Source organism: Mytilus edulis, chromosome 6 (genome assembly GCF_963676685.1).
Source record: "Mytilus edulis chromosome 6, xbMytEdul2.2, whole genome shotgun sequence".
Classification (NCBI taxonomy): domain Eukaryota; kingdom Metazoa; phylum Mollusca; class Bivalvia; order Mytilida; family Mytilidae; genus Mytilus; species Mytilus edulis.
In genome coordinates, this window is record NC_092349.1 from 79,788,266 (window position 1) to 79,802,793 (window position 14,528).

General features: G+C 30.7%; 1 protein-coding gene across 1 annotated transcript in view; it reads left to right on the forward strand.

The window, feature by feature from the left end:
* The window catches only part of LOC139526834 (uncharacterized), a 31,751-nt gene extending 19,293 nt beyond the window's left edge, over positions 1 to 12,458 (forward strand). Inside the window, exons 3-6 of the mRNA XM_071321983.1 lie at positions 2,216 to 2,331; positions 3,684 to 3,873; positions 10,886 to 10,990; positions 11,431 to 12,458. Coding sequence (XP_071178084.1) covers positions 2,216 to 2,331; positions 3,684 to 3,873; positions 10,886 to 10,990; positions 11,431 to 11,525 — 506 coding nt within the window. The 3' untranslated portion in view covers positions 11,526 to 12,458. The remainder of the gene's footprint in view (positions 1 to 2,215; positions 2,332 to 3,683; positions 3,874 to 10,885; positions 10,991 to 11,430) is intronic.
* The last annotated feature ends 2,070 nt before the right edge of the window (positions 12,459 to 14,528 follow it).

Below are 14,528 nucleotides of genomic sequence, written 5' to 3' on the forward strand. Positions count from 1 at the left end.
CCAAAGAGATGGAAAAGTATAATAGAATGTAGTTCAAAACTGGAAATTATTGAAAATAAATTAATAGATAAAGTTAAAAAGGAAACAAAATCTTGTAAATTTTTCTATACATTATTTTTGGATTGAAATGTAAATTAAAAGAAACTGAACTTTGTACTTTTTGTTCAGAATTTAAAGAAAATATTTTTCACATTTTTTTGGGAATGTAATGTATCACAAAACTTCTGGCTATCCGTTATAGATTGGATTAAAAATTATGGCATTCTCCTGCCTTTCAGTGCAAAAGAAGTCATGTTAGGTGTGTCTGAGGATTTTGTTAACAGTAAAACAGTTAACAATATTTTGTTGTTATTCAAATATTATATATACAAATGTAGATGTAAGAACATATCCCTCACAAAATATGGTGGGGTAGAATATTTAAATTATTGGAATTATATAGAAAAATACTCTGTATGTTTCTTAACCCCTGTACAAAAAGTAAAAATGGATCAGAAATGGCATATGTTAGAAGCAGCTTTTATTTAATTTATTTGATGAATTAACAAAATCTGTTTGTAATATTTATATATATATCTTATTATATCCATATGACTTAATTGATTTATCAAGTATTACTTTATTTTTAAAATGTGTATCAAATACTGTAGTATGTAATTTCACATGTTTCATCATCAAAAATAAAATAATTACAAAACAAAAAGTCATTGTCAACTCAGAAATAATGCTAGCAAACTCAAATTTCTCACTTGTTTATTAAGTTTTTCTCTGAGAACACTGTTTTTTGCAAACTGTAATCACCCTGTTGAGGATAACCAACATTTTGGGTTGGTTTTTTTTTTTTTTTTTTATCTCAATACAATTATATTAGACAGATTAGGCTTGATTCTATATAGTAAGTAGTTGATAATGTTGATATATATATTGACATGACTTTTTGGAAGTAGGTTATTTTCATATGATATGAACATTGCTATATTAAAATCTGAAATATATTAGTGACACACAACGTTTTGTTTATAATTTTCATAATTTTTGTCTTATCTAGTGCTTATTTAATTCTCATTTCTTTCTTTTCTCCCCTCAACACTAATCGATTTATTAAATTAAGTAATCTTAACATCACATCCACACACATACATATATATATTTTTAAATCATACCAGTTTAAATTACAGGGTTCCATTCATTTTGGATGGATGTACAAGTACGTAGCCACGTTCAATTATTTTACCTTTAAGTTAATAAATAAAATTTTATTTAATCATTATTATTAAACTGCTATTTGTTTTGGAGGCTTAAATGTGTAGTTTCTGTTGCAATTACCCTACTGTAGTTAAATTTAAAATATTATACCAACTTGGATCGGTTAGGGCATTTTGGGGTTTTCTTTCTTTGAGGACTGCTATCCATGCAGTAGTTGTAATATCTCAACCTTTGGAAATTTAGAGTTGTGTCAGTTCACATCGAAAATAACTTTTTATTTTTGCAGATCTGTGTAGTCTTTGCGCCGTGTTTGGAACTTTTTAAAATTGAACCAGCGTCTGTGATGTTCGCTTAAATTGTATCAATTTTCAAGATTTTGATAGTGTCTCATTTTGAATATATTGACATGATTCATTTGACATCGTGCTATTACCGAAGAAGGATATCTGTTATCCCAAATATCTAATATTTGTACATTCTATAATTATTTTATTGTGATGTTGTTTCGTTTTTGACTTGTTATATATTACATTTTGTAGTGTACAGTATCATTACATGTTCCATCGCTCTGTAAGATTGATCGTTGACTATTTATTCAGTCATTTGTGTAACGTCCTTTAATGTTTAGTGATTTTTTACTTTTTGACTCTCAAAATTCTCTTAATATCTGTTCATATTTTTATGAAATATGTAAATATGTTATTGTGTATATTAATGGTGAGACATTAGCTATCTATCTCATAAGTGCCATGCATGTTTCACTTTATATTATATCTATTTTAAACATAATTATTATATCGATTGAACTTTTATAAGCTTTTGTTTTTGCTCTAACTTTATTCTGTAATTCATTCTAGAGAAACAGTAAAAACCTTAAAAAAACCTAAGATATGAAATCTTGAAAGAAAAAAAAAATTCAAATATTTAGTGAAAACCCGAATTAATATTAAGTAGCGGTACTTATAATAACATGTATGCTCTTAATTTTATTGTTACTTTTTTATTCTAGCTATGCATTTAAACGACAGTATTATTGACAACAGCTACTTTAAAGATAATGAATTATATCTAAATGTAACATTAATGATAATGTATCATTTACCAAATTGTTCCTTGCAATTAAATGTAAGTATTCTCTTTCATATAAAAGATTAGAATATGTAGTATGTTTGCCTATGAGACAACTATTAACAATTCAAACAATAAAACTAACAGCTTAAGGTTGCAGTCTTGTAATTGACTGCGCCATAGGCATGATAAGCTTACATGCAAAACAGCTGATCTTGGAAAATAAAAAAAAATAAAAATGCTACATAGAAAAAAATTCATGTTCATATCATGTATGTACAAATGTCAAATTGTGATTTGATCGAGAGAAAAAAGTGGGTTATGCCACGAAGAAAAAAATTTCCTGGATTGATATCCCCCAAAAGATGCAAGATTTTTTAAAAGTCTACCTACATGTTTCATTTCAGCATAAACCTATAATCAGACAGAAAAAAATGAGTTCAGAAAAAAATGCACTATTTTGTTTCCCTCCATGTTTTGACATGCACCGGAAACTGGAGTTGTAATACAAGACTGGTACCTTAATCTTTGATAAAACAATAAATGTAAAATAAATAGGACTGAAATTTGATTGACTTGTACGCTAGAAACTACGTCAAATAAAATTAAGAATGGAAATAGGGAATATGTCTAGGAGACAACAGCCCGACCAAATAGCAGATAACAGCCGAAGGCCCCCGATCGATCATCAACACAACAAAAAATTCCGCACCTTTATGTGGGCCTCAGTTTGCCATAAGATATTCAGTTAGAATTAACGTCATACTAAACTCCAAATCATATAAATGACTAAAATAATAAAAATTATACAAGAATGTGATTTGGTACAGGCGCAAACATTCAGCGGAATTAAACATGTTTTTTTAGATCTCAACCCTCTCCTATACCTATAGTCAATGTAGAATAAATAAACACACAGCAATATGCACAGTAAAACTCAGTTAAAGAGAAGTCCCAGTCCGATGTCTGAACAGATCACAAAAGAAACTAAGCAAAAAATGACAATCATACATAAATTAACAAAGGACTACTGGCAGTTACTGACATGCCATCTCCAGACCTCAATTTAACTGATTGAAAGATTCTGTTTTCATTATATTTAAATCAAGCACATTCCCTATCCTTGGGGGTTTATTACATTACATGTATCATCATATATAATATTTGAGAAGAACATAACCCGTATCATGCCAACAACTGATTTCGGAAAAAATGTGTTTATTTCCGATGCAAAAACCTTATGAGTGAAAGTCAATTTAAGCTTATAAATAAAGTTTTCCAGACTTAATTAATACTTTGGTATTCAATTTACGAAATTTTCTTTGCTTTTCTGCCATTTTGTAGAAATAATAAAAGTACACGCTGTAAACTTTCTTCCAAATATCAACCTCACATGTTTTGTTTTACAGGATAAGACTACAATATTGAAAGCAAACGATTACAAAAAGGGACACAATAAATATGACGTAATTAGATATAATGAAATTATACCTTTGTATAACGTTTGCAGTATAACTTGGGTTGTGTACTGCATTGTTGGAGATAAAAGCTTTCAAACAAATAACAACGTCAACAAATATGAATGTGCAATTGATAATGGTGAGGTCTATGGAAGGGAATATCCGCCATAATTATTCAATTCTTAATTTGTGAATTGCAATTTCTTAATTGGTAACATGCTATTTCTTAATTTGTATAAATGTTATTTCTTAATTTGTAACATGTATTTTTTTTCCATCCGTTACATGAATTTCTACATTTCTTGATTTGTGAAATGTAAATTCTTAATGTGTTAACAAATTTTCTTAATTTGTTCACGTATTTTCTTCATTCGTTACATAAATTTCTAAATTTCTTAGTTTGTGAAATGTTGTTAATTTGTTTGAGTCACGTTTGGTGAGATCGCGTCTGTATGATTGTTACTGCTGCCAGCCAATGAGAAGTTCCTTTACTAAAGAAAAACTACAAGTTACAAATCAACATGTTACAAATCAGGAAGAAAGACAAGTCTAGAAGTTTCACAAGTCTAGAATGAAATAGTTACACACGAGGTCGCAGTGGAGCCATGTCATTTCGTACCTTCGCAAACTGATACCCAATATTTACCAACTCTTATTTCTAGCAAATCGCATCTGATATTTTACAATTTATATTTATTAAAGTTGTAATATTCTTTTCTGTAATATACAAACATACGCATACAATTAAATGCGACTGCATCGATTTGTAATCTGATGCAATTGATTTTGAAATCAGAAATCTCTAAAGTTAACCATTTCACTGATTAGACTATTGTGTTATTATAATTAATCAACATGTGTACGAAACAAATTATTGTTCAAACAATTTCATATAATCACTTTCTTCTAAAGACGAATGTTCAACTGAGATATAACTGATTAAAACTCATATTCTAATCAGTAATCTTAAGTCAGTGGCGGGAAAGTATTGGGAGGTTCCAGGGGTTGACCCCCCCCCCCCCCTTTTTAAAATGCCAAGTGAGCTTTTCTCATCACTTGGCGTCCGGCGTCCGTCGTCGGTAACTTTTACAAAAATCTTCTCTGAAACTACGTACTGGGCCAAATTTAACAATACTTGGCCTCAATCATCATTTAGGTATCTAGTTTAAAAAATGTGTGACGTGACCCGGCCAACCAACCAAGATGGCCGCCATGGCTAAAAATAGAACAAAGGGGTAAAATGTAGATTTTTGCTTATAACTCTGAAACCAAACATTTAGAGCAAATCTGACAAGGGTTTAATTTGTTTATCAAGTCAAAATTTAGCTACCCTGATATTTTCAGACTAATTAAACAATCGGTTGTTGGGTTGCTGTCCCTGAATTGGCAATTTTAAGGAAAACTTGCAGTTTTTGGTTAATATCTTGAATATTATTATAGATAGAGATAAACTGTAAAGAGCAATAATGATCAGCAAGGTAAGATCTACAAATAAGTCACATAATCAAAATGGTCAGTTGACCCCTTAAGGAGTTCCAGCCCTTTATAGTAATTTTTTACCAATTTTCCGTAAATTTTTGTAATCTTTTACAAAAATCTTCTCCTCTGAAACTACTGGGCCAAATTTAACAATACTTGGCCACAAACATCATTGGGGTATCTAGTTTAAAAATGAGTGGCGTGACCCGGCCAACCAACCAAGATGGCCGCAATGGCTAAAAATAGAACATACTAGTAAAATGTAGATTTTGCTTATAACTCTGAAACCGAAGCATTTAGAGCAAATCACACAAGGGTTTAATTTGTTTATCAAGTCAAGATATAGCTACCCTGAAATTTTCAGACAAATTGGACAATCGGTTGTTGGGTTGCTGTCCCTGAATTGTCAATTTTAAGGAAAATTTGTAGTTTTTGGTTAATATCTTGAATATCATTATAGATAGAGATAAACTGTACACAGCAATAATGATCAGCAAAGTAAGATCTACAAATAAGTCAACATGACCAAAATGTTCAGTTGACCCCTTAAGGAGTTAATGCTCTTTATAGTAATTTTTGGCCAATTTTTCGTAAATTTTTGTAATCTTTTACAAAAATCTTCTCCTCTGAAACTACTGGGCCAAAATTTAGCATTACTTAGCCACACTCATCATTGGGGTATCTAGTTTAAAAAATGTGTGGCGTGATCCGGCCAACCAACCAAGATGGCCACCATGGCTAAAAATAGAACATAGGGATAAAATGTAGATTTTTCCTTATAACTCTGAAACCGAAGCATTTAGAGCAAATCTGACAAGTGTTAAATTGTTTATCAAGTTAAGATTTATCTGACATAAAATTTTCAGACGAATCGGACAACCGGTTGTTGGGTTGCTGTCCCTAAATTGGTAATTTTTAAGGAAATTTTGCCGTTTTTGCTTATTATCTTGAATAATATTGTAGATATAGATAAACTGTAAACAACAATAATGTTTAGCAAAGTAAGATCTACAAAAAAAATCAACAGGACAAAAATGGTCAGTTGACCCCTTAAGGAGTTCCAGCCTTTTACAGTCAATTTTATACAATTTTCATAAATTTTGTAAATTTTTGTAAGTTTTTAACAAAACATGTTCCTCTTTAACTAATGGGCCAAGTTCATTAAAGATAAAGATAATTGTAAGTAGCAAAAATGTTCAATAAAGTAAGATCTACAAACACATCACAATCACCAAAACACAATTTTGTCATTAATCAATCTGTGTTTTTGTTGAATATGCACATAGACCAAGGTGAGCGCCACAGGCTCTTAAGAGCCTCTAGTTTGACTACTAACGCTTTTATATAGGGACATATGGTTGGTACACCCCTTTCTATTTGACTTGAAAGTGTTGGAACACCCTTTTAAAAAATGGTTTGTTATCCATTCGTTTGATGTGTTTGAACTTTTGATTTTGCCAATTGATTTGGTACTTTCCTTTTTGAATTTTCCTCATAGTTCAGTATTTTTGTGTTTTTACTTTTGATTGGCACCTGCTTAGTGGACAAAAGGCTCGAAGATACAAAAATAGATGAGAATTGGGTTGTGTTAAGAAAAATAAATATAGACGGGTGTATGAAAACACAGATTACAGAATCAGTACTGCACTTTGAACACCAGATGCCATTGAGTTTTACTTATTGACTTTGTAAAAACTAAGATTGGGTGAAAATAAGGGCGAAATGAATATTTTGTGAATTTTAATCATGGCTCGTATTTGTTATAATATCTAATAATAACGTTTGGACTATGTTTAATGCTTGTAATTGCTTTTTCGCTTCAAAAAGATTAGACAAAACATCCTATGAAGCCTTTTTCACTGATCTTTGTTTTAAACATGTGTTCAAGGAGATTTTACTATTTAGTTTATATATGAAAGCCTTTCGTATCTTTTAAATCGATTTATTGGTTGTTAGTGTTTTAACGCCACTTGTAAGCGCCGCTTTTTAGATAGTTCGAGTTGGCAAGTTTTTACTAGTGGAGAAAGCCGCAATGCCTGGAGAAAACCGAAGACCTTCGATAGGGAAACTGACGACCCGTATTTAAGTATTAAATAAATTAAAATAAATACAATCGTCTAGTAGGTTTAAATATTTATGTAAGTTAACATTGTTTCATCAAATACTCAGATATATATGATGTCCAAGAAAGATGTCAATAAAATCCGCAGACAGCATTTGTTTTGGACAGCCCAGATATATATAAGAAATTAAACTTTAGACTATTAACGTTCAATTTTTATTCGTTATTTGCCGTTCTATTACTGGTCGACTTCTTTTGAGAAAGGCCACTTGCACCACCCGCTATTTACAAGAATTAGGTTGGTGGACCATATGCGTTTGGTGAACGCCTTGTCATTCACTGCCTTGTGCTTTTTAAGGTCGTGTTAAAATTTGTTGACGAAGAGCTAGTACGCTATGTTTACTCTAGATTCGTCTTATACAGTGTCCAGAATATAGAGCTGATTGTTTAAGACACGACTTGAATTGGTTAACTTTAGACATGATTTCTGATTTAAAAACCAATTGCATCAGATTACCAATAAATGCAGTTGCACTTAATGTTATGTGTATTTTTTATATTATAGAAAAGAACATAACAAACTTAATGGATATAAATCATAAAATATTGGGTGCGAATTGCTAGAAATAAGAGTTGGTAAATATTGGGTACAAGTTTGCGAAGGTACGAGTTGGCATGGCTCCACAGCGACCTCGTGTGTAATATTGTGAAACTATTTCATTCTAGACTTCTTCATTTGTTTTCTTTAGAAACGGAGTTTTTCATTGACTGTCAACGGTAACAATTTTACAGACGCTATCTCACCCGTGATTCAAACAAAGTAACTACGTACATTTCACAAATTTAGAAATTTTATAGAAAGAATACATGCTACAAATTAATAAATTACATGTTACGAATTAAGAAATTGCATTTCACAAATTAAGAATTGTATAATTATGGCGGATATTCCCTTCCATAGAGGTCTACTTTATGATATTAATAATAACAATTATTGTAATACTTCAATTTGGATTAATAATAGTATGAATGCAATAATTTTATTGATATCAATATCATTATTTGAATATAATTGAATACTTTATCATAATTAAATTTGTATATCATATTTCTATGATTATGATTATTAATAGTGCTTTGAAATCGTAATTTAAACACTCATACATAATTTCAATCTTTAATTGAGGGTGTGTGTGTACACTTTGTATAGATAATCGATACTTTTTCAAAGGTACAAGCTACAATCTCATCGATTTGCGACAACCCTGAGATCACTTGAAAAAGGGGTGGGATGGAGGGGGTAAATAATCATTTAGTTTTTTTAGAACTCCGAGGAAAATTAAAATGGAAAGTCCCTAATCACATGCTAAAATCAAATGACAAAACACATAAAAAACGAATGGACATACATCCTGAATAATATTGTTTGACAGCTGCATGCTTGACCAGAACACATTTTTTTTCATCGAATTTGGGATCGGAAATGTTAAAATTTAAAAGGTGGATATGACACCCATTCTTAAGTTTCATGTAAATTAAGTGCTATAAATGGATATTATTTCCTTGAATTGGACAATACAAGTAAGTCATGTTAATTATATGTTATATTGATAGTTAATATAGGGTCTAGTCATAAAATAATTTGCTGATAAAGAAGCCCGTTTTCGAAGGAACCCAGAAAAGGATCTCTATCTTTTTTTTAATTACAAACATAGGTTTTCAGTGATTGCGAAGAACAAACATCATTAAAAAAAAAGTTTTAATGCATATTGCATGCACATGGTTAAGTCAATAAGCAAGTTTATTTAGTTTCAGAGCCAACTTGAACGAGTCAATTACTTCCTAGGCTAGTTCAAATAATAATGACGAGTTGAATTTTTCCTGTGGAACCTTCATGCGCAGGGGAAAAAAATTTGCCTTTTAAGACTTCATAATAATTATTTTTGGACTTGATCTTTTCCCAAAGTGATTGACTGTCAAGAGTACGAATTGGTCGTCCGTAGTCTGGTCAACAAAATTATAAAAGGCATTTTTTTCTGTGCTTTCGGGGGTGACTGACACTCTCTCTTGCCTAACCAAACTTCTACGTTTCCAGCCCCTATCCATGCCCCTACCCCAACGCATGCTCCCCTATTCTCACTTCCCAACCCCCTAGGGATTGATCAGAGATAAAAAAAAATCAGTGAAACAAAAACTGAGAATGTTGTTTTTAGGGTGATTTTAAATAACTGATGCACGGTGATTACAGAGGCAGTTCAAGCGATTTAAACAAAAGAAGGGGGGGGGGGGGGGGGGCCAAATTAAAAAAAAAAAGGTCACCTTATGTCTCTTTTTATGCATTGATCCCGGGAACTCTTATATCACGGAATCCACCACGGTCTTATAATGTGTAAAATAACAACTGGTAAAATATTTTGTATTTTAAATGGCGCTATAAATAAAAGATCATGATCGTGTGTCCCTTGTAACCTTTGTGTATATGTGAGGGAAAGATTCATATTGAAAGCTGCGTCAAACTACATTTTTCTGAATTGGTGCCCTTTAAATCTTAAAGTACGAGTTTCCTAAATCTCAAAGTAAGCGTTTCCTAAATCTTAAAGTAAGCGTTACACAGAAAAAACGGGGAATACACCTGATAAAATTATTTGTTGTCTTACACTTTGTATGAAAATGATATATATACATTTTTTTTAAAATACTATGTTGAGAAAGTTTGGAAAAGATAAGATATTTTCTATTTTTACAAGTTTGACAGTGCTCTCTGACTAACAAGAGAACACAGTTTTGTTGTAAACGAAATTAATTTCATCTACAAGTTTATGTGATAATAAATCATGAATATCGATACCTGGTTATCTGTTTTGTTCCGTCAACCACAATTCCATTCATGATAAACGGTGTTGTATTGTTTATTTTAAGATTGAGGCAACCTACCTTTCAACTGTATTTGGAATTTTCTTTTGGAATATCGGAAAGTACGCGTTTCCGGAATCTGAAAGCAAGCGTTACCAGCGATTGAATCTGAAAGCAAGCGTTACCGGCGATTGAATCTGAAAGCAAGCGTTCCGAATATACACCGAGGAGATGGGATTTGCAGAGAGACCTTATCGAGTTTGAAAAAAAACATTTATTTTGATAATCCGTTTATCGACATTTTGCTTATGAAATTAATGTTTACATTGGCAACGGCACGTATTCCCTTATTTTTTATTGATAAATTTCTTTTTCAAGAAAGTAGCATGATTTTAACAAATCATCACGAAAATAAAAATCGAAACGCATACAAAGAAAAATACTCAAAATAGCGATAACACTCGAAATGTCTTCGCATAAAAACGAAAAGATGACAATGTCGGCATAACACTACATAAAAACTAAAGATTGAACAAAAGGAAGTTAGCTATAACCATTGCTAGTCCCTATTGCTCCGGAATGGCACACATATCATGTTCATGTGACCCCAAAATGCTATGTATATAGTTTGATGTATCAATGATGTAATATCGGAAAGAAACACTTGTAAAGGGAATCAGTATTTTCTAAATTTAAAACTAAAAACTTTTCGAAAACTACCGGACATGGAAAAAATAGTATTTTCTTTTTGTTACAGATGCGAAACTAAGGAATTTAGCTATTGGAATTTCTGCTGCTGTATTTACATGTATATTGGTATTCGGCTTAGTTGTATATCTGCAAAGATCAAACTGTTTAAGACGTAAGTACTCTTTATTAAAAAAAAAAGGAAAATAACATTTTGAAGATGATTTTTGTGCTTTAAGAATCAACATGTGAATTAATTATCAACGTTTTGAAATTATACTTTGATTAGACTTATCAAATATACCAGGGTTTTTATTAGTATACGTCAGACGCGCGTTTCGTCTACAAACGATTCATCAGTGACGCCCGAATAAAAAAACAGAGTTACATGTAAGTGTTAAAACAAACAGGAAATGGAATAGCATTGAGGGCCCCAAATTCCAAAACAATTCATGGTTCAAGACACAATCATCTTTTAGGCGTAATAGATTGATTACAGATTACAAAAACAAATTATATGATTTCAACAGTTTGGAGTTTCAATTATTGTGTGTAGCCTTGTATTGTTACTCCCTAAATTACAAACATTAAACTCACGTTTATATGTCGTTACAGGTAATGTCAACTTAGAAGGAAGAGAACAGCATTCAAGCGCAACTACAGCAAGACAGGAGGAAGACATACCCATGTTCAAGGATTCCTTACTTTAGATTCTTAAGCATAATTCTGTTTATCACATCTGCAAGTTGGTGAGAATTTCAAAAAGTTACAACTATGAGTTTCAGTGGAAATAAGTGGTGTCGTAATGACATGATTACTGCATGCTGAAAAACATCATTGTCTGCTAGTTTTTAAATTATCAAATAGATTGATACGTTTTTTATCAAAAGTCTATTGAAATAATTGCATTATAATTTTATAAAATTCAATGGTCAATATGGGCCCTTCGTGCACCATCTTCTTTGTAATGCATAACAGTTTAGATTTTGCATTGAATCTTAGTGTTTTTAGGTATTTTATTCAATACTTATTGTTACTTGATGAAAGAAATTATATTCATAATATTATTTATAATTTTGTTATGATATATGTGTCGTTCATTAGGCAGCAGAAATCATCGTATCATTTTTCAGTCATTAAAATTCATTCACGTTTAATTTATGCGACTGTAAAATGCTACATGTGTCCAACAATTGTATATATGGAAGAATGTGTAATACCACATGCATGTAGTAGGTTTTAGAGCCTCCTCGTTGGTTTTATAATTATGCGATTACTTTGCCGTTTTAATAGTGATTATTCAATTACCAAACCAAATATTTCATGATTATTTAATTTTCCGATATTCTAGGACTGTAATTGTGATTATTTGATTATCTTGTTTAAAATAATAGTTAATGATTGTTTGATTATATTGGCCAAATATCTATGAGTATTAGATTACTTGGACTCACTCCCCCATGAGGAGGCTCGTTATTAAATAGAAAAATTTGTTGTTATCTATTATATTAAAGTGATCTTTTTAATTTTAATTTACTTCGACCTGAAGCGATATGTAAAAAATACAAGAAGTAATTGCAATATTGCAAGATGAATTGAAACTGGTTATAGAAATTATAATGTTGAAAATAAATATCATATGAATATTATAATTGTTGATTTTTCAAATATTCCCTTGACATGTGATTACAATGCATTGATATTTATCTGATATTAATAACAGGAAGAATGTTATTGCGGGCTAGTCATCATTATTTCTTACTGGTTTTCTTTAAAATATGAATAGATATGAAAGCAATAAAACACTATGTAAATTTTAAAGAATTCAAAATACAAGCAAAATAAAGCAAAACAGATCACTATATATACAAGCAAATTATTAATAAACAAACAATAAAAAAAAATAATTGAAAGTAATGGTATGGCACATCGAATAGCAAGTTACAGAAACAAATATTGGTCAAATATAAATGAATTCACTAGATATTCATAGCTTCCTTTCTGATTTAAAATATTACTTTGTAAAAACAAAAACCTGTAAAAACTATAAGTACATTCACCGAGAGAGAATTCCACAAAAATACATGTCGTCCCAATATAAAGGAATGCCACATTTATATACTCAGAATCCCCCCCCCCCCCCCAAAAAAAAAAAAACATTCTGGGGGAAACAAAATAAGAGGTATGACATTTTATGGTAATGATTCTGAGAAAGTGTTGAAGTTCGTAAATTCTGAAATAAAAGGTGAAAAGATTGTAAGAAGGTTTCATAAAAATTATTTGCAGCAATATTCAATCCACACAAATGTCCTTTTGGTCAGCATATATATGAAAATAGATATTGAAAATCTTATGTTTAAACAGGTTTTTTGAAGTTATTGATTCTTTTGAATTTGATATTTATAAAACTAAGAAGATATAGTATAATTGTCAATGAGGTAAATCTCCATAAGAGAAAATATGACACAGATGTAAATAACTAGACATGTAGGTAAGCGGTGACAAATGTAAAACAATTCGAACTAGAAAACTAACGGCCTTATTTATACCAAATGAACTTAAAGCACAGCAACAAACGACAACCAATTAGGAATTTTCATCAGAAATTAAATGTTTAAATATTAAAAGTCGTATACTTCAAGAGGATTTAGTTAACTTTTATTGAGTTGTTTAATATATATTGTCATGCAGGGTTCTTTAAAATTGTATACATGCTCATTTTTAAAGGTCGTGCGGTTCCAATATTTATTTCTTTTCTGGAACACACAATCTTCATGCTACTACCATACTGAGAGTTTTCAATACGTATTGAGAGAATGTTTGAAAAGAAATTTGATATACAATAGATTCAATCAAATTGGCTCTTCCATTTCTTTTATGCATTTGTGCATAACTTAAGGCACTACATCATACGATGTTTGCTGTTATTTATATGCCCTCAAATTATGCTCCCAAATGTTCAATATTTGACTATCCAAGGTTTTGGTTCTGATCGTATCTGATTCATGTTATTTAAAAACCCACATTGGCCGCTCGAAAATCATATCTTTTTTCTAATGATAAAATAGAAATAGTTGCATTGTCCCACAAAATACATGAATGAACAGTTTTAAAAGTACAAATACACGAAAAAAATAATTTATAGATATTCCATTTGCATACATACTGTTACATACTAAAACATGGAAAAAGTACAATTATCAGTTAAAATCTATTTAAAACAAAGAAGGTGTATAATAAGAAAAAAATGTTTACAAGGAAAAAAGAAATACTTCCTGTCATTTTTGTAGATAATGTACAGTAAAGGCGAATGGTAAAACAGACAGAGGCTCCTTTTAAAAAAAGTATACAATGAATCTTAATTGTATCGAATGCAATTGTTATTGTATTTTTTCATTCTTTCTCAACAATCAGAGTATGTAACTTTCTTTCCATAAAAAAGTTTAACAAAAGGATATTCAGGTTTAAGTTCAAAATATGCATTGAGAATACATATTTTCACCCGAGTGAAAGATTTGTTCTCAGCAAATAGTTGGTCGGAATTTCTTGATTTCTTCCTATTGTAATGTCCTGAAAAAGCGAAAATGCCTGATGTCGCCACTTATAAAGAACAGAACTTTCTGCATAAGTTTGAAATGGAAGGACAAATATCATCAGAGAAACAAATTCACACTATAACTCGTGTATTACAATATTTCTTCCCTCTCAACCGT